Source organism: Petaurus breviceps, unplaced genomic scaffold (genome assembly GCF_028583685.1).
Source record: "Petaurus breviceps papuanus isolate PSGF00001 unplaced genomic scaffold, PetGlider_PUasm1.0 224, whole genome shotgun sequence".
In the NCBI taxonomy this organism is placed as follows: domain Eukaryota; kingdom Metazoa; phylum Chordata; class Mammalia; order Diprotodontia; family Petauridae; genus Petaurus; species Petaurus breviceps.
Window position 1 is genome coordinate 809,668 of NW_027185887.1, and position 22,280 is coordinate 831,947.

The 22,280-nt window shown below is 33.2% G+C and overlaps 1 protein-coding gene across 4 annotated transcripts in view; it reads left to right on the forward strand.

Moving 5' to 3' along the window:
• The window catches only part of ZNF407 (zinc finger protein 407), a 667,606-nt gene that overhangs the window by 475,680 nt on the left and 169,646 nt on the right, over positions 1–22,280 (forward strand). For all 4 annotated transcript variants that reach the window (XM_069094963.1, XM_069094962.1, XM_069094964.1 and 1 more), the window contains exon 8: positions 12,598–12,776. In XM_069094963.1, coding sequence (XP_068951064.1) covers positions 12,598–12,776 — 179 coding nt within the window. The remainder of the gene's footprint in view (positions 1–12,597; positions 12,777–22,280) is intronic.

Genomic DNA, 22,280 nt, shown 5'->3' on the forward strand with positions numbered 1-22,280 from the left:
AGAGAGAGAAGGAAAGGGACGAAAGAGAAAATATTGTGCTTCTGTTTGTATTCATACAACATCAGTTCTTACTTTGGAAGCAGAAAGCATTTTTCATCATGAGTCCTTTGGGATTGTCTTGGATCATTGTATTGCTGAGAATAGCTAAGTCATTCATAGTTCTTCATCATATAATATTGCTGTTACTGTGTGCAATATTCTCCTGGTTCTGTTCTCTTCACTTTGTGTCAATTCATGTAAGGCTTTCTAAGTTTTTCTGAAATCATCCTGCTTGTCATTTCTTATGGCACAATAATATTCCATTACAATCATACACCACAGATTGTTCAGCCATAGCCTAATGGATGGTCATCCCCTCAATTTTCAATTCTTAGACACCACAAAAAAAGCTGCTATAGATATTTTCGTACAAATAAGTTTTTTACCCTTAAAAAATCTCTTGAGATACAGACCTTACAGTGGTAAAATTGTTCACCAGAATGGTTGAATCAGTTCACAACTCCACCAGCAGTACGTTAGTGTCCCAGTTTTCTCACATTCTTTTCAATAGTTGTCATTTTCCATTTTTGTCATATTAGCCAATTGATAGGTTTGAGGTGGTATCTCAGAGTTGTTTTAGTTTGCATTTCTCTAATCAATAGTGATTTAGATCATTTTTATATGACTATAGATAGCTTTGATTTCTTTGTCTGAAAACTGCCTTTCATATTCTTTGACCATTTATCAATTGGGGAATGACTTAAATTCTTATAAATTTGATGTAGTTCTCTGCATATTTGAGAAATGAGTCCTTTATCAGGGATGCTTGCTGTAAAAATTTCCCCCCAGTTTTCTGCTTTCCTTCTCATTTTGGTTGAGTTGATTTTGTTTTGTGTAAAACCTCTTAATTGTATATAATCAAAATGATCCATTTTATATTTTGTAATATTCTCTATATCCTAAATTCTTCCTTTGTCTATAGATCTCATATGTACTCTTTCATGCTTTTCTAATTGGCAATTCTTGCAAGTTTGAAGTCTTTAATAATAAGCAGGGAAAGGGTAGTGGAAGACCAGGTGACACTTGAACCTCATTCTCATCTAACTGGTCAGAAGAAGAGATAATATACATACACACTTTCACACACACACACACACACAGATATATAGTGTCTAGGAATACATTTCACTCAACAGAGAAACAGGAAAGGGAGATAATAGCAACAGGAGAGGATTAGTCTTAAATAAAGAATGTACAAAAATATTTATAATATTCATTTTGTTGTGGTGGTAAAGGATTAGAAACTCAGAAAGTGCTCATCATTTGGAGTATGGATGAACAAATTATAATGTATAAATATGATACAATATGTTATATATGATACTACCTGAGATCTTTCTCAGAAAAACCTAGGAAGACTTGTATGAACTGAAGTTGATTATTCTGAGCAATACCAAGGAAACAGCTTATGCAATGTCAAGACTGTAAAGACAAACAACTTTGGAAGATTTAGGAATTCCTCTGAGCAACACAGTGATCAACCATGACTTATGATGAAATACACTATCTACGGACTGAGAGAATGGTGAAGGACTTAAAAATACTTGAGTCTTTTTTTCTTGTGGCCTATGCAGGAATTTGTTTTGCTTGACTAAATGTTTGGTATAGTACTTTTGTTTCTCTTGTTATTGGGGGTTGGAGTGATGCTAGTGACAGAGAAGGCATTTCTATTGATTGAAAAAAAATACACATATATATGTAGCGTTTTGGAGGGGGGAAGGTAGGGAAATTGTGGTTAAGTGACTTGCCCAAGTGTGTGTGTGTGTGTGTGAAGTGTCTGAAGCTGGATTAGAACTCAGGTCCTCCTGACTTCCAGGCCGGTGCTCTATTCACAGCACCACCTAGCCACCCTGAAAAAAAAAATTTTTATAAAACAAATTTGCTTACATGGCTAAGTGGGCATATAGATCATTAGCTATTGCTGTTCTCTCAGTCACCTTTTATTTGGTATAATTATGATATGATATTTTCCCCCCTTGCCTCTGATATCTTTGTCTCTTTATCTCTCTGTCTTTTTACCCCCTCAATATTCCCATAATTTTGTCAGCTTTATCTCAGAACTGCTAGACACCCTTGTTCCAGTCTGGCTGTTTTTCCCTTTCTTTTCTTCAGTGTCATTTTTTAACCTCCTCTCTAAGAACATTTAGGACTGGTGCAAATGTGAAGAAAACTACTTATTTCATAGAGAAAACTACTTATTAATAATTTTTCAAATCCTTTCATTTTGTCTTCTCTTTGTTACCCTCTTCCCACTTTGTACTTAAAAGCCCTTAGAGTAAGTAACTTTGCTTACTTAATTGGATAACTTGCCAAACTTTGTTAAACTTTTGTTTTATCTTGTTTTATCATTCACCAAGAAGGATAAAGATCTACCATTTCTTTAATGGAGGATTAAAAGCTGCTACCCATGTTCCTCTCTGCTAAGTAAAGGGTAAAATTTCAGGTATACTGATTGCATTAATGGGAATAAAGTATTGTAAATAACTCTTAGTAACCATGGGCTATGACATTCCCATATATAATTAATGTAGTGGCTTTAAGAATTTTGTTTCCTAGAAATTTCAGTATGTTGCCTCAAGCTAATGATTAAGTGAAATTTAAAGAGGCCTTAAGAATATGTTTTATGTAACCCGGACTCTGTGACATTAATGATTTTGGCTGAGTGTTTTTCTCCATATGTATGGCTAGCATCCAAGAATGATAAACATACACTTGATTATCTCTTTTGACTTTTTTTGATTTATATTTGAGTATCTTTTGTGTCCTTTATTTTGCCTTTGTCTATCATATGCAGACCTACTTTTGAGCTTGAAGTAAGAAAGCATTCTATTTGTATTCCCTTTATTGTAGGCCCTACCAAACCACCCCTTTTTTTCATTAACAAAAATAAATTTGTAGTGGATGGTTGTAGCTTCCTTTCTTTCATGTCCATATTTCTTTTATTCCCATATTTACATTACAAAACAGCATTTTCTTACAGTTATTAAAGTATATTTTGTTTTATATTTTTCATTGGCTTCAAATTCAACATTTGAAAATCCTATAAATAATTTGTTAACAGTGAAAACCCACATTAAGTAGTATAGAATCAGATTTGAGCAACATAAACAAATTGAAGTAAAACATAAAACAGTGACAGTATTTTATTTCTGCTATGGGGTTTTCATAATTTCAAAAATATTCCTTTAATATGAATATAAACATTTTTTTGGTATTCCAGACAATTATTTTTCACCCTTTTTACTTAACAAATAGAATATACAGAACAGTAAATCTGGCATTTCAGAAATGATCTTTTGACTGTGTGTCAAAGACACACATCTTTAAGAGACATCTTAAACTCCCAAAAAAATAAATTCATATCTTCATCCTGCCTATTAAAACTTCCTTATTTCTGCCAAAGATACTACCAGTCATCCTTCATGTCTCCTACATTCATAACTTCAGGATTATCCTAGATTCTTCACTTTTCTTTTCTCTGCATACAACTAACTACTATTGAAGAGGACTTTGGGAACAAGTGGGAGGGGGCTACATGAAGAGGTATAAAAGCTAGGAAAAACAAGATAGCAATAAAAATTGATTTAAAAAAAAAGGCACATACCTACAGTGGTATTTGGAGATGGTCAAAGATGGTGTGATTCTTAGCATCCCGTACCTTGCTTTATGCCACCTTACCACTATCACTACAGAAACATCAATGGGCCACATAGGAATAAGACCCTTTTTGTGTTTTTGCCTGCTTTGTAGGCTCCTTTTGGGGGTAAAGGAATAAGCACCTGTTATGTGCCCAGCACTGTGCTAAGTGCCTTACAAATATGATCTCATTCAGTCTTCACAACAACACTGTTGATAGGTGCTGTTATTATCCCCATTTTATAGTTGAGGAAACTAAGGCAGAAAGGTTAAGTGACTTGCTCAGGGCTACATGAGTAGCAGTCTTCTAAGATCAGTTTATTGGTTGTTTTGTTTTTGTAATCTAAAATTAAATTGGGATGATAGTAGCAAAAGTAAACATAGTTATTAGTCAATATGTAGAGTAGTTTAGTGTCTGTATTTTGGTTACTGTTTTCCCAATGATTCTCCTCATAAAATGATAGATACAGAGAAATTTCCCCCATGTCTAAGAATTCTTGAATTCTGTGTACTAATTTTCAACCTTAACTTTTCTAGTCTTCTTTAACCCCTATTATTCTCTGTGCCATGTGCACTTAATTTCATATGCTAATAGAACTGAGTTGTAATTTTCACCTTTGCCAATAGATGTTGCTATTTAAAACAGAACCATCTAAGTTTTTAGTGGAGAAGATCGTAAAAAATCATCGACTTTGATTTCTAGAGAGGCAGAATGCTATAGGGGAAAGAACACTGGACTTTTGTCAGAGCACCCAAATTCTGTTCTCACCCAAACCACCACCTATGTGCATACTGTGTGATCTTATGGATCAAATTAAAACAAATCACCCTAAAATCACTAAAACATTTCTTAATCCTATAATAGCTTCATTTTGTCAGTGAGGAAAACTGAGGATCACAGCAGTTAAGATATTTGTCAAAAGTCACACTGCTTAGTTAGTGTCAAAGACACTAATCTCTACATTAGTCTAGGCTCAATTTAATTCTGCAAAAAATGTACTTCATAAAAAGATACTATAGTAGGAGCTAAGGTTGTTAAGACTACTTCCTTTGCTCAAGGAATTTATAGTTTAGTAGAAGAATTCAGTATTTCAGATAATTACTAAAAAGTTCATTTTGCATTTCATCAGGTTTTTTTTTTTAATTCAAAGACTACATAGCATATTTGTAATAAGGTAGCATCATAGCTTGTTAAGGATCATCCAACATTTTCAGCATTCTTTGGTCTTCTCACAATCTTCCTGAATATTATAATCTATTTTACTGATTAAATTTTCTGTTAATGTTAAGATGAATGGAATGGTTAGCATATTAGAATATACTTAGAATTGAAAAAAACATTTATTTTTGAAGAAATGGACCAAAATGAATAGGATGGAATTTAATAGAACAAGAGTAAATAGTGCCATGAGTGGAGCCAACATGTTGTACATAAATGGGAGAACATCTTCTCAGCTGAGGCATTGTGCTAGGTTGTACAGTAGATATGAAGAAGTAGGGCAGCTCTTGCTTCACTTATATATCAAAATAGTCTTACCCTTGAAAAATTGCATTTGTATCCAGCTTTTATAAATCAAGTCTTATTTTCCCATTAATTTGGATTATAATTTGAGAGATGTTTTATCTTCACTTCTAATTAACCTTTAATTAGCAGTGGCTCCTAACACTTAATCTTTTAAGTTTCTCTTCTCCTAGCCTTTCAATGAAGCAGTTAATGATCTCTAAACAAATACTTAAACACACTGGAGCTATCATTATTTAAAGGAATCCTCTTGTAACATGAATAATCGCTTTTGAATTTTTCCTTATACAGAATCTTTAGTTTGTTTTTTTTTTAATCAGTACACAAGTAGGTAAGATAAAAGCTACTATGAACCTCAATTCACCTTGACAACAGAGGGACACAATGTTAAAAAAAAATAAAATTAGCAGAAGCTATTTTGGGGTGATTCTTCAGGAAATTGAAACTAGGGAGTAACTTTAGCTTACTCAATAGTAGAGGCCAATCATGAGGTGAAATATTATTTAACCTGGGAACTCAGTTTTGTATTCAGTTCAGCTATTGAAGAGGAAAGCAAAAAGGCTTTGAGAGCAGACTGATTGCAAGTGTCAGTATCTCCTGTCTGTGTTTAGTGCATTCCTAGAGTCTGTACTTTACAGTACCGTATGTTAGATTACAAAATCCTTATTATATTGTCTCTTTTAAGAAGACATAGGTGTCAATTATGAAATAAGCAAGTATTTTTTTTTTAGAAATATATGGAATGAGTAGTACAGCAAAGTGGCTTCAAGTCACATCCCTCTACGTCGTCAATCAGTAGTAGTTAGAAAATAGTCTAGTCACCATCTTTTAATTAAGGGACAAAAAAGTATTTCAGACTTTTAATTTCATTGTGGAAGAAAATTACTATTGAAGAATGTCCCTCTACCAAGTTAGATCAGCAGCTACTCTGCAGCTTATTTTTAGAGAATTGCTAGTGTAAGGTAACTTGCCCAGATTCACAAAGACTATGTGTGTCAAAGGTAAAACTTAATAATAGCTATCACTTATATAGCACTTTAAAATTTGCCAAGTACTTGAACCCAGATCTTTGTGATTCCAAGGATATTAGACCACACGGACTCAAATCTACTCCACCACCTCTTAAAACACAATAACCATGTTGTTGTTGTTGTGTTTCAGTTAGGTCCAACTATTTTGGGGTTTTCTTGGCAGAGATACTGAAGTGGTTTGACAACTCCTTCTCCAGGTTATTTTACAGGTGAGGAACTAAGGCAAACAGAATTAAGCAACTTACTTAGGGTTACTCTGCCAGTAAGTGTCTGAGATCAGAATTGAACTCATGAAGATGAGTCTTCCTGACTTCCTGACTCTGTCCACTGACCATCTAGCTGCTCCTAAAATAACCACAGTATTTGTAATTCTTAAAATCAGGTAATTTTTGAATTAGAATGGACTGTAAGGGTTATTGGATCTATTGCCCTCATTTTATAGCTGTGGAAACAAATACAGAGTTATGTGACATCACTAAAGTCCGTCACCCCCCTATGTTCCTTTCTCTTAGTATTTTTTTTCCTAAATTACTTTGGAAAGTATGTGTGGGGGGATGGGGCCATCTTGTATAATACCTACTTCTCTTGCTTTAATCCACTAGTTACTAATTTTCCAACATCTCTGATATCCTAAGAAAGGCAAGATGATATAGCAAGTTTGAAGTTAGAGGACCTGGGTTCAAATTCCACCTCTCTCATTTGGTACCTAAGTGATTTTAGGTAAGTCATTTAACCTCCCTATGCCTTAGTGAAGTGGAAGAGTTGGACTAGATAACTCTCTTCACAAGCTTTAAAGCACTACATAAGTATTAGTTGTTGTTATCTATGATCCTGTTGGTTGGCTATAAATTTAGCATTTCATCTTCAAACGATCCCCATCTAGTGGGAAGACTGTGTAACTGCAGAATGTTTCTGGCAGGACTAGAATTTGGAAGGGGAGGAATAATGCTCTAACCAAGGGGCTCCTAAGCTTTTTTGTTTTCTTGAACTCCTTTGGCAGTCTGGTGAAAACCATGGACCCTTTATGTTTTTAAATGCATAAAATAAAGTCTTAAGTATAAAACTGCTTTTTATTATAAAAAGTTCTTGTCAAACAGGTTAACATTTTCAAATTAGAAGGATGAAATCAATGATTTATGTTTAGAGAAGAAGTTGAGAATACAGAATTCATTATTTTAATGAAATAATTTTGGAGGCATTTATCTAGCACCTATTAGGTACAGAGCAATTAAAGAAGATCAACAGTAATGGAAATGGTGAAAAGTAAAGTATAAAAACTTAAATAATCTATAATCTATAACTGTCTTGGGGACATTATATGTCCTCCGAAGGATATGGATTTATGTGGACCTGAATGGAACAATTAAAGACAACTATATTGAACATTCTCCCCAGACTCTGTCATGCTGATCCTCTCAATTTTATTCCATAACTTTCTTGACTCTTTATGCCAAATGAACCTTATTTTGCACCCTGAGAAATTCCTTCTTTACCACCCTCTCTATAATAGCATCCTAACATCATTTCCTGGCCTCTTATCTAAGGAAGGGTAAAACTGGGCCTTTACCCTAGAGTGTCATGTTCACAGACTACTTCCAGCATTTACTATTTATCTCCTAGTATAGAAAAAAACGAAAAACAATGATAAACATAACACCTAGTTAGCATGAATAATTAGTTAAAACAGGGACACAAAAATTCCTAGCTATGGCTGTGGTTGTTCCCAAAATATTTGGTATATTTATAGTAAAAGTTTTATCAAAGAGCCATATGTAGCCAAAATATACCTAAGAAACAGGGAGCAAGCCAAACAAATAGATAAATAAGATGAATGAATGAGCAAGAGAAAGAAGAAAGGAAAAAAAGGAAGGGAAAAAAAGGCTCTGGAGACTATTAAGTAGATGTGAAAATTCCATACCCAGAGTGAGGGCATCTGTTTTACTAAAATTCTCATAAAATAAAATTCTAATCAACTTTTCCCAACCCAAATCATTTTTAAAAACGTTGAGAAGACTGCTAGAGACAGCAGTAAAGGCTGAGAGTTGTTAACATCCAAGCAAGAGAGAAGCTAAATGAAGCAGATATACAGTCTTAAAAAGTAGTAGTCATCTGGAGGCCATTTAGTGTAGGGGTAAAGAGTCCTACATTCTTAATACTAGCTGTGTGACTTTGGGCAAGTCACTTAACCCCAGTTGCCTTGCCTTCCCCCTCCAAAAAGACAAAATAAAAAAGAGTCCTACAATCCTTAAGATTACCTGAGAGCATTATTGTATTCATTGGAATAGTCATCATATTAATTCTTTCAGTTCTTCCTCTACAGTATCTCTTCCATTAGTCTTCTCTTTCATTCAGCCATCACTTATTATCTCTTGCTCTCACTCCTACAATAATTTTAATCATTCTTTCCACTTCCATTCTCTTCACCTTTCTAACATATATACCGATGCTATATTATTTGTCGTAGTGCACAACTCTGATCATTTTTGTCCCCATCAAATCCTTTGAGTGGTCACCCTTTTCTTTTTAAAAATATCTAAATATATTAGTTTGAGATTTAAGGCATTTCATACTTAAAGCTTAGTTGTCTTTGCCGTTTGAAATCCTACCTGCCCTTCAAGTCCTAAACACAAATAATGCTCATTGGTTTGCAACCGTTTCTGCTTCATGGGTTTATCCACTTCCTCTTATAAATTTACCATCTACTTTATCCTTTTTTAACCTTTCACTGGGCCATAGGATGATAGAGCGAGAAGGGACCTCAGAAGGTAGTTTAGTCCAACCCTTTCATCTTACAAATGAAGAAACTTGGGCCTAGAGATAACATAGGTAGATAGTAGAACTAAGATTTAAACTCAGGCCCTCCTATTTCACAAGCACTCTTGCTGTTTCATGCTATACCTCCCTCCATCTCTAATTGATATCATCATCACTAACATTTACATAGTAACTACTATGTGCCAGGTACTGTGTTGAGTTAGGCATATTATCTCATTTGATCCTCACCACAGCCCTGGGGAGGTTGTTTTTCAGTTGAGAAACGTTGAGGTAACAAACAGGTTAAGTGACTTGGCCAGGATCACATACCCAGCAAATATCTGAGTACAGAATTGGTGACTCAGATCTTCCTGATGTCAGACTCAGCACTTTATCCAACATGCCATCCTGCTCCCTCTAAGCAGTAACATATACAGTAAAAATTTGATAACTCCTGCTATTTCCTGGCAATACACAGATAAAATATTTTTTTAATAATGCTTATTACCAAGCTTAAAACATTTCTCCTTACTTTATGAGATAGTAAAACTTTAAGGTCATTTTGCTAAAATTGTTTCTCTGACCTTCTAGTAGACTGAGAATATGGTAGGCAAGAGAAGAATGATGGGTTTGGAATCCCAAAACCTTGGTTCACATCCTGGCTTTGACTACCTGTGTGCCTGGGCAAGTCACTGTAGGACTCAGTTTCCTTTTTTTATAAAATGAAGAGGCTTTTTGCTAAATGGCTTTCAGAGATTGTCTCTTTCATCCCATGATACTCTGACTAGCTCTTTAGAACTCCATGGTAGGTCCTATCTAGTCATTCCACGATCAGAGGGCTTCTAATTAATAATGATAACTCTCAAATGTTGCTTGCACCATTTTGATGACTTAGGAAGGAAAGAGTTACTCTTTGACCTTCTGTATCCCAATTATCTGACATCCCAAGCATGCTTGAAATTTTATATAGCATAGAGGTAGGCTTAGTGTAGGAGATTATAATGTCAGTTATGTCTTGGATCCTCCATCAGCATTTGGCATTACTTTTCTATAAAGAGACGTCTTTTATGATGAATATAGACTATGTTTATTACAGTAAAGTAGATGGAGCACCATAAGAATCTACAGGAGAATGGTAAACACTTGTCTTGCTTTTTCTGTACAAATGTCAATGTGATTCTCAATATTCTCTAATTTATCAAGTCACCCAGTTTTTATTTCTCCCTTTCTTCTGTATTTTTTAAAAAAGAATAATAAAACACCTTTTTAGGCCTCTCACTTTCTTGCTTTAGCAACCCTGTCTTGACTGTTTTATTGTAGAGTCCACATTCTATTTAGGTTCTCAGTGATATCAGCTTATTTTGTCAAGGGTACGCCCTTCTTGAAAATAAGATATTATTCTGTTTCCAAAGTCATCTGTTTCTTCATGCACTCAATAATAGGATACATTGCTATTTCTTTCCCAAATTTAAGTATGTACCATACCTTAAAACGTGTGTATTTTAGTAATTTTATTTTCTTCATTTGACAGATGATTGGCTCTGGTGACTTTTAATACCTAGCATTTTATACAAGGAAATAATATGGATAGTACAACAAAATTGACAGTTCCAATAAACAGTACTAATTAAGTACAGTACTAGCTTTTTGTTTTTACTCCCCAATGTCAGTAAACAATGGTGAATTTAGGGGTGATTCTAATGTGGTATCTACATTGTGAAAATAAGTTGAAAGGCTTGAGTTAACAGAATTATTTGGGACTGTCCACTGAATTGAGTCAGTAAAAAATAGAATTTTTGTTTTTGAGGAACTATGAAATTGTTCTCAAAATTGGTCTTAATTTTTTTTAAAAATATACCTTTTTATTGAGATTTTCTGTTACATTCATATAGTATCTCATGTATCCTTCTCCTTCCCCCCAGCACAGAACTATCCCACGTAACAAATAGTGTTTTTTAGAGAGGAAACAAAAAGCACAACTGATCACTACATTAAAAAAGTCTGCAAACATGTGAAATGTGTAACACTTTTGGACCTCACATCTCCACAAAGGGGTAGGTTGGGGGTGACTTCTCATGTTTCTTCATTTGAGTACCACTTGATCTTTATAATTTTGTTACATTTATTTTTTATTTTGGGAATGTGTGTAGTTGATCTTTCCACTTACATTGTACTTACTATGTTTAATGTTTTCTTGTCTCTGCTTACTTCATCATATATCAGTTCACATAGATCTTTACATACTTCTATACATTCATCACACATTATTTCCTCTAACAGTAATCTTTCCCCAGTTGATGGGCATCTAATTTTGTTTTTAATTCTTAGCTATAACAAAAAATGCTGCTATAAATATTTTGGAGTGTATGGGGCCTTTTTCCTAATTAATGGCTTCCTTGTGGTAAACTCAGTAATGAAGTCTTTGGTTCAAAATACCATTTCACAAATCCACCAAACAATATATTAGTGTACCTATCTTTCTGTTACTCTTCTTGTAATTCATGTTTGCTATAAATGAGTACAAGGTAGTTGTGCAATCTTTACTTTGCTTTATGGGTATATTCATATATTATGTGTGTGTGTATATATATCTATATATACACACACACACACACACACACACACACACACACACATATATATGTATATATAATCAGTACTAGCCATTGTCAAATAAATACATTTCCTTTCCACAGCGAATATTACCTTCTTGTCTGAAAAAAAATTCTGAAAATTTTTTTGAAATTTGAAATTGAAAAAAATCAATTTGAAAACAAAAAATTGTTTAATTAGAAAATGCCATGAAAAATAATCTAGGTCTTTGAACTGCTTGTTTAACAGAAATGCTCAAGATGAGAAGGGCCGTTATAATTCAGGAACACCCCAGTTATAATGAAGTTCTCCCCAATTCCAGGCTTTCAGAGTTTTTTCAAGTTTTATTGCTATTTTAAAATAATTGTTTTAAATTCATTGAACATGGATTTCTCTACCTAGAAAGTAAATTTTTTTTCCAGAGTTAAGGCAGCATCTTCAATGTTCTCAAAATTGTACCAGATAAAAACTGTTTATTACAGTTTTTAAAATTAGTACCTGAGATTTTATATTTTCTTCTTCTAAATATCCATGGAATATAAAAAGATCAAGAACATGAGTTTTTAACTTGGAGTATGGGAACTTTTTTTTTTTAGTGTTAATAAATGTTTTTCAGTAGAGTTGGGTTCCTTCATAATCCTATGTATTTAAAACCATTAGTCGAAGAGTGGGTTTTCCTAGCCTGTCAAAAGCCCCCTCCCCTCCTCCCACCGGCCAAACCATAAGGTAAAGAATATGCTTTGTTCTGCAGGAAGGCCCTACCCATCTGGAAGCTCATTTTTGTAGGTTACTCTGTAGAATATGCATAAGAGCTGTACAGGATGATGAAGCATGGGTTTCTCCCTTTCATGAGATCCTAGAGTCAGTGAAGCATGGGAGTGTCAGTACAAGGAAGTGAATGAAGTTCTCCTTAGTTATGTAAAAGATAAATATAAAAGATGAGCTCACGAAAGAACTGTGTATATTTTGGCTTGACCCAAATATATTATTATTGTTTTGTTTTTGTCTTTATTTTTTACTTAGATCAAATTGTGCAGAAAATATCCGCAAGCACATTTTACATACTGGTAAACATGAAGGAGTCAAGATGTACAACTGCCCCAAGTGTGACTATGGAACAAATATTCCTGTGGAATTCCGTAACCACTTAAAAGAACAGCACCCTGATATTGAAAACCCTGACCTGGCTTACTTACATGCTGGTAAGGCACCAGAACTATTTCTGAAGGGCTTGTTTGTTATTGAATACAGATATTTAAACGATTGTAACTGGAATGATAACCTTTTTGTGTGCATGTTGTTTGTTCTGATGGGATAGAATATTAATTGTTCCATGATACTATCTATTTGAAGACCTTAGAAGAAAACAGGAAATACTTTTGATCAGTTTTATTCCATTCTACTATGAAAACAGGTCTTTCTAGTCACATTTGTTGGGGAGAAAATACCATAGAATAATCATTGTACAACACTGAGGTTAACAGTAGTGTGAATACAAAACACAAGTGAACTCAAGCCATCACAGTTACATAAAATGTACTATATGACTTAATACTGAATTTTCTGATGTGTATTTTAAAGTTGTGACTTGCAATACTACCTGAATTTTAAATTTGGCTTCATTATACATAAGTTTATTCCCAAAAGACACTAAATAGCTGTGGAGACTAATGAATGATAAGGAGAAACAAAAAACATGTAATGCCACTAATTCCTATATCTGACCTCCAAAATTCTTATTTTTAAAACAGATTATTATTGCTATACTTTATTTGTATATCACCCAAATTTTGTCCTGAATCCCTCCTCCTCTGTACCTCGCATCTATACCCAGAGGTCCATCTCTTATTCAAAGAATTTTTTTTTTAAATAAATGAAGCAGAAACTAAAAATGCAGCAGTTAACACATCAGAAAAATCTGGTATCATATGCAGTGTTCCAAACCTGTGCACTCATCTCTGCAAATAGATAGGGAAGGAAGACAGGGAATAGTTCTCATGCCTGTTCTTTGTAATACTCAAACCTTCCTTTCTTAAATATTTTAAGTTATTGTTTATTCCATTTACATTTTTGTGGTTGTGTCTTTTGCTTTCCTGGCTCTATATGCTTTGCTTTACATTAGTTCATGTCTTTCCATGAGTCTCTGTATTCTTCATATTTGTCTTTCTTATAACTCTCTAATACTTTATTACATTCATGTGTCAAATTTGTTTTGCAATTCTTATAGGGCAGAATTAAAAGTTCTGACACCCTCCTCAGAGAGCATTTGTTATGGCCCAAATATTTCAATAATTCCAGCCCGGGTGATCCCAGAAAACATAGATCAATCAATCAACATAAAAAATGTCACCTTTTGTTGGTTTTTATTTCAGTTCAGAAAAATATTTTCTGAATGCCTATTCTGTGTCTCTCTTAGAATTTTTTTTTTTTACCACTTAGGTATATATCATGTGCCCTAATAGACTATTATACTTAGGTGAATGGGAGTCATGGAATGTATAAGAAAAAAAAAATTGAAGAAACTGTTGCATATACTTTTTTGCGAATATCTTGTTTGAATGGAGATAGAAATTGAAGAGTAAATTTAGTTAAAATAGAACTAATGCATAAGGTAATATGTGCATATTAGCATACTTAATTTTCTTCTGTTGTGTCCTTTTAGCATTTTTATATATTTATACTATACAATTTAGCTATTTCAGCAAAAGTTTCTACTTCCTGCATTGGCAAGCTTTATTATTGAAAGTTTTAAAACTAGATTAAGGGTGGGGAACCTGCAGCCTTGGGGCCACATGTGGCCCTCTGGGTCCTCAAGTGTGGCCCTTTTAATTCAAACTTCACAGAACAAATCCCCTTAATAAAATAATTTGTTCTGTAAAACTTGGACTCTGTCAAAGGGCCTCACCCAAAGACCTAGAAGGCCACATGTGGCCTTGAGGCTGAAGATTTTCTACCTCTGAACTAAATAGTTTATCAAATTCATTGGATAAACATAAAGTCACATTGAAATACCTGCTGGCCGTCAATACCTCTGGGTTTTTCATTAATATGGATGGATGGCATTCTGTGTTACAGCAGTGCTACCTAGAAGAGTAAGTACTCCAAGAGGTGTCATAGCCAAACAAGCTGAATTGAGGAGGTTATATGTCAGGAAGGTACCAATTTCACAGTATTGTGGCTCACCATTCATTTCTAGGAATAATATTAAGATTGACTGATTCTTCCATCAGTGGTCAAGTTGGAAATTTAAAATGAATTGCTTTCTCTAAAGGTAAGGATAGGCTAACTAAAATCCTTCTTTTTTCAAAAAAAAAAAAAGAAAGAAAAAGAAGAGGAAGAAAGGAATGCAGAAAGAAAAAAGAAAGCTAATTCTAGATACCAAGAATGTGTGCGTGCTGTTACTATGCACACTTAAGGGCACCTGCTTTTTGCTTACAGATTCATTGCACTGGCAACACAGAATTCATTACTTGGCTAAATGCTTTGGGATATCTTTGGGATGAAAGGTGTTGTATAAAAACAAATTTTATCCCAGTTTCTTTGTATCTTCTCTAAGTATTTCTGTAACATTTTGTTTAAAACACTCTTTCCAGATATGTCACAGCAGTATTCCTCAGTGTATTCACAAAATAAACCTCCATGCAGCCTACTCCAGAGTACATGATAGACCTTTTGTTTCCCATTTCCTTCAGTAGTACAAAAATATCTGTGTCGATAACCTTTTTTTTTTTGCAACTTTGATAAACTTGGTTCAGTTAAGTAGATATTTTAAAAAGGTATTTAAAATAACTTCATGCCATGGTTCTATAATTTTTACTCCATATCCCCCTCATTGTATTTGAGGAAGTGTAGAAACAATCTCCTTAATTGCATACATCAGTATAATTTAATCAAATTGTTGCTATTTTTTATTTATATGTATACACATATATTTTTTTAGTGGTGTCAACCCTCCTGGTTTATGAATTTCATGATAGGTGGTATTGTAAAATTTCATGTGGTGATATAAAATCTTAGAAATGTTTTATGCCCAGTCCTGAAGGATTCTCTTAGCCACATTCTCTCCTATCTACAATATTAATGTGCTGGGAATTTTGTGAGCTGAAATCCAGTGAATCATGTTACACAGTTATTTGATAAAAGGTTCTGATTCTTAGCAGGAAGATGGAGTTTACAGCTATCCTAGGACAGGAACAAAAAAAACTGCTCTAGTCCTGACTTGGCTAGGCATGCATTTCAAATGTTTGAAAGGCAAGCAAAAGGAAAAAAAAAATAGTTTTGGTGATTTTTGTATTTTGGTGATTATAAGTATTATATGCATGAGAAATGTGTGAGGATTTTTTAAACTAAAATTCCTTTTTGTTTTTTGTTTTGCTAGGTGGTTTTTATTTTTTTAAAAGAGAACAATGAACTAGTTATTCATGAAATCTTTTCATTCACTTGAGCTGTTGATCTACTTTCATTCCTCCATCTTTGACAAATAAGAAAATTTATTTTTTAAAAACTATTTCACATTTCTTTATTTTTTTCCTATAAGAAGTTAGAAGTATGTTGTAAGCCCTGATTTTCTCTGCAGCCCTATCAGAAGATAAGAGGATAGAGCAGATGACTATTTGAGTTCCCTTAATTTCTAGGATATTCTGATTCTCCATTCTGCAGAAAGCTTTATAAAATACCCATAGAATTTATGTTAATCAAATTAAATATTTTCATCATGGCTTCATAATTATTCCTTCACTGAAATGAAATACATTTCATCCCAAACTTTATCTTAACTTAATTATCTCAGTTTTGAAAGCTTCATATTCATAGATTACCTCATTTCTTTGAATCAGCTTTACTTTTTTCTTACTCATTGCATCACTGTTAAATTCTTCTTTTTTTTTTTTTTGACATGGAAGAGATCAACTGACCACTTAGGATTAATATACGGACAAATTTTCTTATTTATAAAAGTTATAGTATGACATATTAGCCAAATGAAAAAGATGTCCACAATACCTATCAAAACAGAGAAAGGGAAGGCCAAGGAAGAGGTCAAAGTATAGTATATTGGGATTATGCTGGTAACTACTGCTAAACTCATTGTTCTAGGTAGGACATTCAGATGATACCAGCAACGTTTTACCTTTACATCAGTTGATAGAGTCTAGCTATTAATGATGTAATTATCATAATATTTGTTCAAAAATAATCATCCTGTTGAAATCTTTTTTTTTTTTTTTTGCTTTTTGGAAGGCAATTGGGGTTAAGTGACTTGCCCAAAGTCACACGGCTAGTTTTTGTGTTAAGTGTCTGAGGTCAGACTTCAACTCAGGACCTCCTGAGACCTCCTGAGGCCAGTGCTCTATTCACTGTGCCACCTAGCCACCCCTGAAATCTTGATAGACGTTTTGGTGAATTCTTAAAATATCTATCCAGATATTCTCAGACTGATCTTGCAGAATAATGTTTTTAGAATTCTTTGCATCCTGAATGATGGAAGAAATATTCCTTGTTTTCTTTTGGTTTTGACTATATCATCATTAGGATTTTCACCTCTGAAATCTTTTTGAAGTAATTAAGTTTCATGTTAATGTTTTCATAGTGAATGAAGTGCTAAATTCATAGTCAGAAAGATCTGAGTTCAAATCCAGTTTCTCCCAGTTGCTAGTTATATGAATATGATGAATTACTGCTGCTTGTTTTTAGTATATGTGATTCTTTTTCCTTAAAATGAACAGCAGCAAATGCTTCTCCAAATAAGTGATTTTGTGTTAAAACAGCATCTGCACTCATAAAGAGTGTACCCCCACATGAATTATGCATGTCCAAATGAGATTTACTGGAAGATACTCTTTACATTCAAATGAGGACTTAATAGGGATGAAGATGGGATAGTATAAATCTCCAAATGTGTATCAGATCAACCTGAGTAGCGTAGAATAGGGGTTTAACAATTGGAAAGTTGACTTTCCTGTATTCCCCTTTTGTACATGTTAAAGTCTCATCTCTGAAATATTTTCCTCATTCTCCAGTGGTTCTACAGCAGTGAATGGTCAGGAAAGCAAGGTGATGTTTCTTATCTTCATCTCCAGATCTTCTTCTTGGGATCTTTAAGCACTGCAGTTGTTTAAAGAGGCATAACAGGGAGAGTGTCTAGCTCACTTCGTGGCTGGCTCATTAGTTGGACCTGTTCTCATTGAGATGGGACCTACTCTCATGGTTTTATCTGGACTCCAAGAAACCTTCACAGAGCAAAAGGGGTACATTCCTCTACAATTGTGCCTCTTAAGTGACCTAATAGCAGTACAAAGTAAAAGTAATACAAAGTAAAAAGGGACCAAGAAGTTTGTTTATGATCTGATTTTCTAATTTGACCCTTAACTCTCCTGAGATAGTCCAAACCCAGTCTAAAGCATGAGACTGGGTACAGTAAATATATATTTGCTCGAAGTCTTTTGTTCAGTACTTCATATGTTTGAGTATTCTGTATCTATGAAAATGGCCAGTAGAGATTTACTAGGGATTAGAACAGGTTCTAATACATATGGTGAATAATTTACCTGTAAAATGTTGATAATACCAGTACTGTCCACAACAGGTTGTTAGGAAGGTCAAATGAGATACTGTTTGTAAAGCGCTTTGTAAATTTTAATGTGCTATATTGAAATTAGCTATCTTTATTATTCCTATATTATAATTGCTCTCATTAACCTCGAGTAAGATTTTTCATTTATCATATGTATAGAACAACATATAACTATGTATGTTAATGAATTGGGATCTTAGTAGTTTCATTTACAGTGGTAGAATTCTTTATTTTTTATGCAACTTAATAGTAGCCATCATTTTATGTCTTTTTTTTTTTGCTTTCCTTGTCATTACAATAAGAATGGGAATGCTGTTTTTTTTTAATCAAAGCCCCCAAATCCTTTTTCTTTCCTTTAATAACTAATTTACTGTCATTTAAACTGTACTTAGCTGGTTTCTTAATTCTACCCAAGTGCATCACTTTACACTTAGACACATTAAATTTCATATTCCACCTCTGAGCCCATTTATCTAATCTATTACATTTACTCTGTAAAACAGCTAATCCTTTTGTGTCTTAACCACACCCCCTCATTTAGTGCCATATGCAAATTTGCTAATCTTACAGATTGTCTTAATCATTAATAAAAAATATTAGTGTCCCAATATAGATCCTTGTGGGACTCAGTTTATAACCCAGTTTCGTTAAGATTCTGAGGCCCTCTGTTTTTAACCCAGTTACTTTCATCCTCTTTTATTAGTTTGGTGCCTGACCTGTGTCACAAAAGTTGGTACAATAATTCATTCTGAGAAACTCTGTCCAAAAATCTCAGAAAATCTTGACAGTGTCTTATTGGCTCTCCTTTATATAGACCAATTATTATCTCACCCAAAAAACGAATGAAATTTGTCTGACATGATTGCCTTTGGTAAATCCATTCTGACTCACACCTATTAAATTGTACTTTTCCAAATGTATCATTAAGCTCATCCATAAGTATCATCTCAAATTTATTTCCTAATATAGTTGTTAGACTTACAGGTCTATAATTTTCAGCCTCTTCGCTCTTTCTTTTTAACATTCAGACTGGATTCGTTGTTTTCCAGTCTCCTAGTATTTCATTCGTAACAAAAGACTTCCTAAAATAATTAACAGTTCAACAGTTTGATTCCTTTGCCTCATACATCACACATCGGTTAAATTCATTCTTTTATTTTTTTTTTTTTGCTGCTTTTCATATCTACTTTTATTTCACAACTCCTACCTAAATATTCTAGACTTTTCTATAAAACTGCTTTCACAGTCCATTCTAAGAGATCATGTTGTAACAAGGTCCTTTTGATACTTTCTATAAATACTTTTTTTGCCCTTGGATGAAGTCCAAGATAGAGAACTGCCTTATAACAAAATCTACTAGTCAAATGTCATAAAAACTATTTCTGTTTGATTTACTACCATTGGTAATCATAGTGCCCTCAAGACTAACTGCCACTTATGGATGTTGTTGTTGTACATGTTATTGGATAGTTAACCAAAATCCACTCATCTTCACTTTTTTTAAAAAAGCATATTAATTTACATTTAGATGATAGATTTTTCCTGTTAAATACAATTCCTTAGTGAATGATATGTAAATTGTTTAAATTGCATTCATTTATTAACTAGTATACTTTCTACTTTTTATTTCTGCATTTCTAGTATTTATTTCTGTTCTGTAAAACTATTTTTTGTCTCTTTAATTTTGAGATATAATTGAAGGGCTTTGTGGGTTTTATTTTGCCATTCTATCTAGTTTGCCATCCTATGATGGTTAGTTTCATCTTCCTACTTCAACAACTACTAAGGTTATTCTGTTTCTTGTATTTTTGAAATCCTACTTGCATTTTGTTGCCTTTAATATAGCTAATAAGCAAGAAAACACAAGAAACGCATTGGTACAATTGTCTCATATGATTTTTAGTCATAAAGAGGAACCAAGAGGCTTTTGGAAATTTTGGGACTTGGAGGCTAATGTAATTTTTATTACCATGGTGATTTTAAGAAATTTTTAAAGAGGACTTTTGGGAAGAAGGTGAAGAGTTTATGCATTGAACAATTCTGAAAATGTTTTAGTCTACCTCTTTAATCATTGGAAACTATCTGATGGAAGTATAGAATCACCGAATTTTAGAATTGGAAGAGATTTTGTTCAACCCATACCTGAAAAAGGATCTGCATTACAACATACCTATCGTGTAAATTCTCATCCAGCCTTGGCTTAAAAATCCAATGGAAAATAAAGTAATAAGCGAGAGGTCTGAAAGCATGAGTAGTAGTCAGGATGCTGTCATTAGTCACTTTGGTGAATTTTGTTGAATCACTTAACTTCCCAGTGCCTTGTTTTCTTTATTGCCAAACAAGGGTAACATTTACTTACTTTTCCTTGGAGAATCCATTTAGATTCTATAATTAAGTATGTCATTAAGTGTAAATCAATAATATTATTGTTGATTTAAAAGAATTCAGAACAGTATTCGTGTTTTGCTATTTATGGTGTTAGTATTTGGTTTTTTTTTTTTTGATGAAGGCAAGCACTATTTTCAAAAGCAAAATGGAATTAGAAAAATGTATTTTTTATTTGTATGACTCAGTTTTCTTTTTTTATGACATCATATCAATCTATATTTAAAATCCAATATGTATATTTATATGTATAAAAGGCTAGAAGTGTCTCTTTGGCATGGTTGACTGTGCTATCATTAAGATTATTGAACTTAAATTCTTATTATACTTTGGACTTTTAGTTCCACTCTATCTAAAAGATACAGTACTTGCCTGAAATAATTTCCTTTCTAGTATGCAGTTTAATGCTCTGTAAAATCCTTAATGACATTCAGTACATTTAAAAGAAAGTTGAAAGAACACCATTGAAATGCAAGTTTTGTTGGCAACACTTCTATGATTGGCTAAAGAGACCTGGAATTCATGGGAAAGCAGTTCAATTAATCATTTGTTTTGGAACTCAGGCCCTCTGTAACTCAAGCATGTCCCTGTCTCTATATGGTGGAGGAGAAAAGTATGGAAGTTCTGTTTAATTTTTTTTCTTTTTTACAGTAATCAGTGAGTTAGAACATTTTCCTAAAAGTCACATTCATTCATTTCCTAATATATTTTACTGCACTTTTATGAGTAGTTTGCCTAAAATACAGTATTTTTCCATACTTCCTCATAGAATTTTTCCATCCTTCCCTTACTTCTTGAGGGAGCAAGGTTATACAGGCAAACTGCTTTATGATTGCTTCATCAACATCAGACAAAATTGAGATTTTATCTGGACTAACAGTTGCAATATTCATGAACTGAATCCCGAAAGTTCAAATAGTTAAAAATAAACAAAATTGTGATCTTATCCCACTTGACAGCCACATTTATCAAAATATTAAGGAAAAAATTGATTGTTGAAAGTTATAGCAGCAACAATGTGATTTTATCAGTTAATGGTAAGGATTTTGCATTTATATAGTATTTTTTGTTCAATTCCACCCACTTTACATCTTTTAGAAATTTATTATGTGTACACACACACACACACACACACACACACACACAGTATTTCCCAAGGCTATCCATTTTAACCACAACTGAAATGCAGTCATATTTGAGGAGAAAACAAAATAGGTGTTGACAAGTACTTAATACTCTAAGATAACTTATTTTTTTGAATTGAAGCTTTTCATTTTCAGTGAAGATTAATACTATAAGTTAGTCAAATTATACAAGAAATTCAAATTTATTATTTAACACCAATGACAAAGCTTTAATTCAGAATTTAATGTATGTAATGTTGCATATAATTGTCCTAGTATAATTTTTTCAATTCAATTTTCTCTGTAAGAATTCTTATAACAATTTTGGTAATTAAACTTTGGTTTAAAAACTTATTGATGTCCTTCACCTTATCTTATTTAACACTTAAGGATCTAGTTTTGAATCAGAAGTAAGATTATTTCATGATCATCTTTCTGTCCCTTCTGCAAGTGACCTGTTACGGTGAGGAGCTTATTACATGTTAATCTTGATTTAACTGACTTTTCAAAATAAGCCAAAGATAATGGGAAATTTTACATATTCAAAACGTGGTTCATAATGGAAGGTTTATTTCATAATTTATCATCTTTTAGATAATGGTTTTTCTCTCTGATTAAAAAATAAC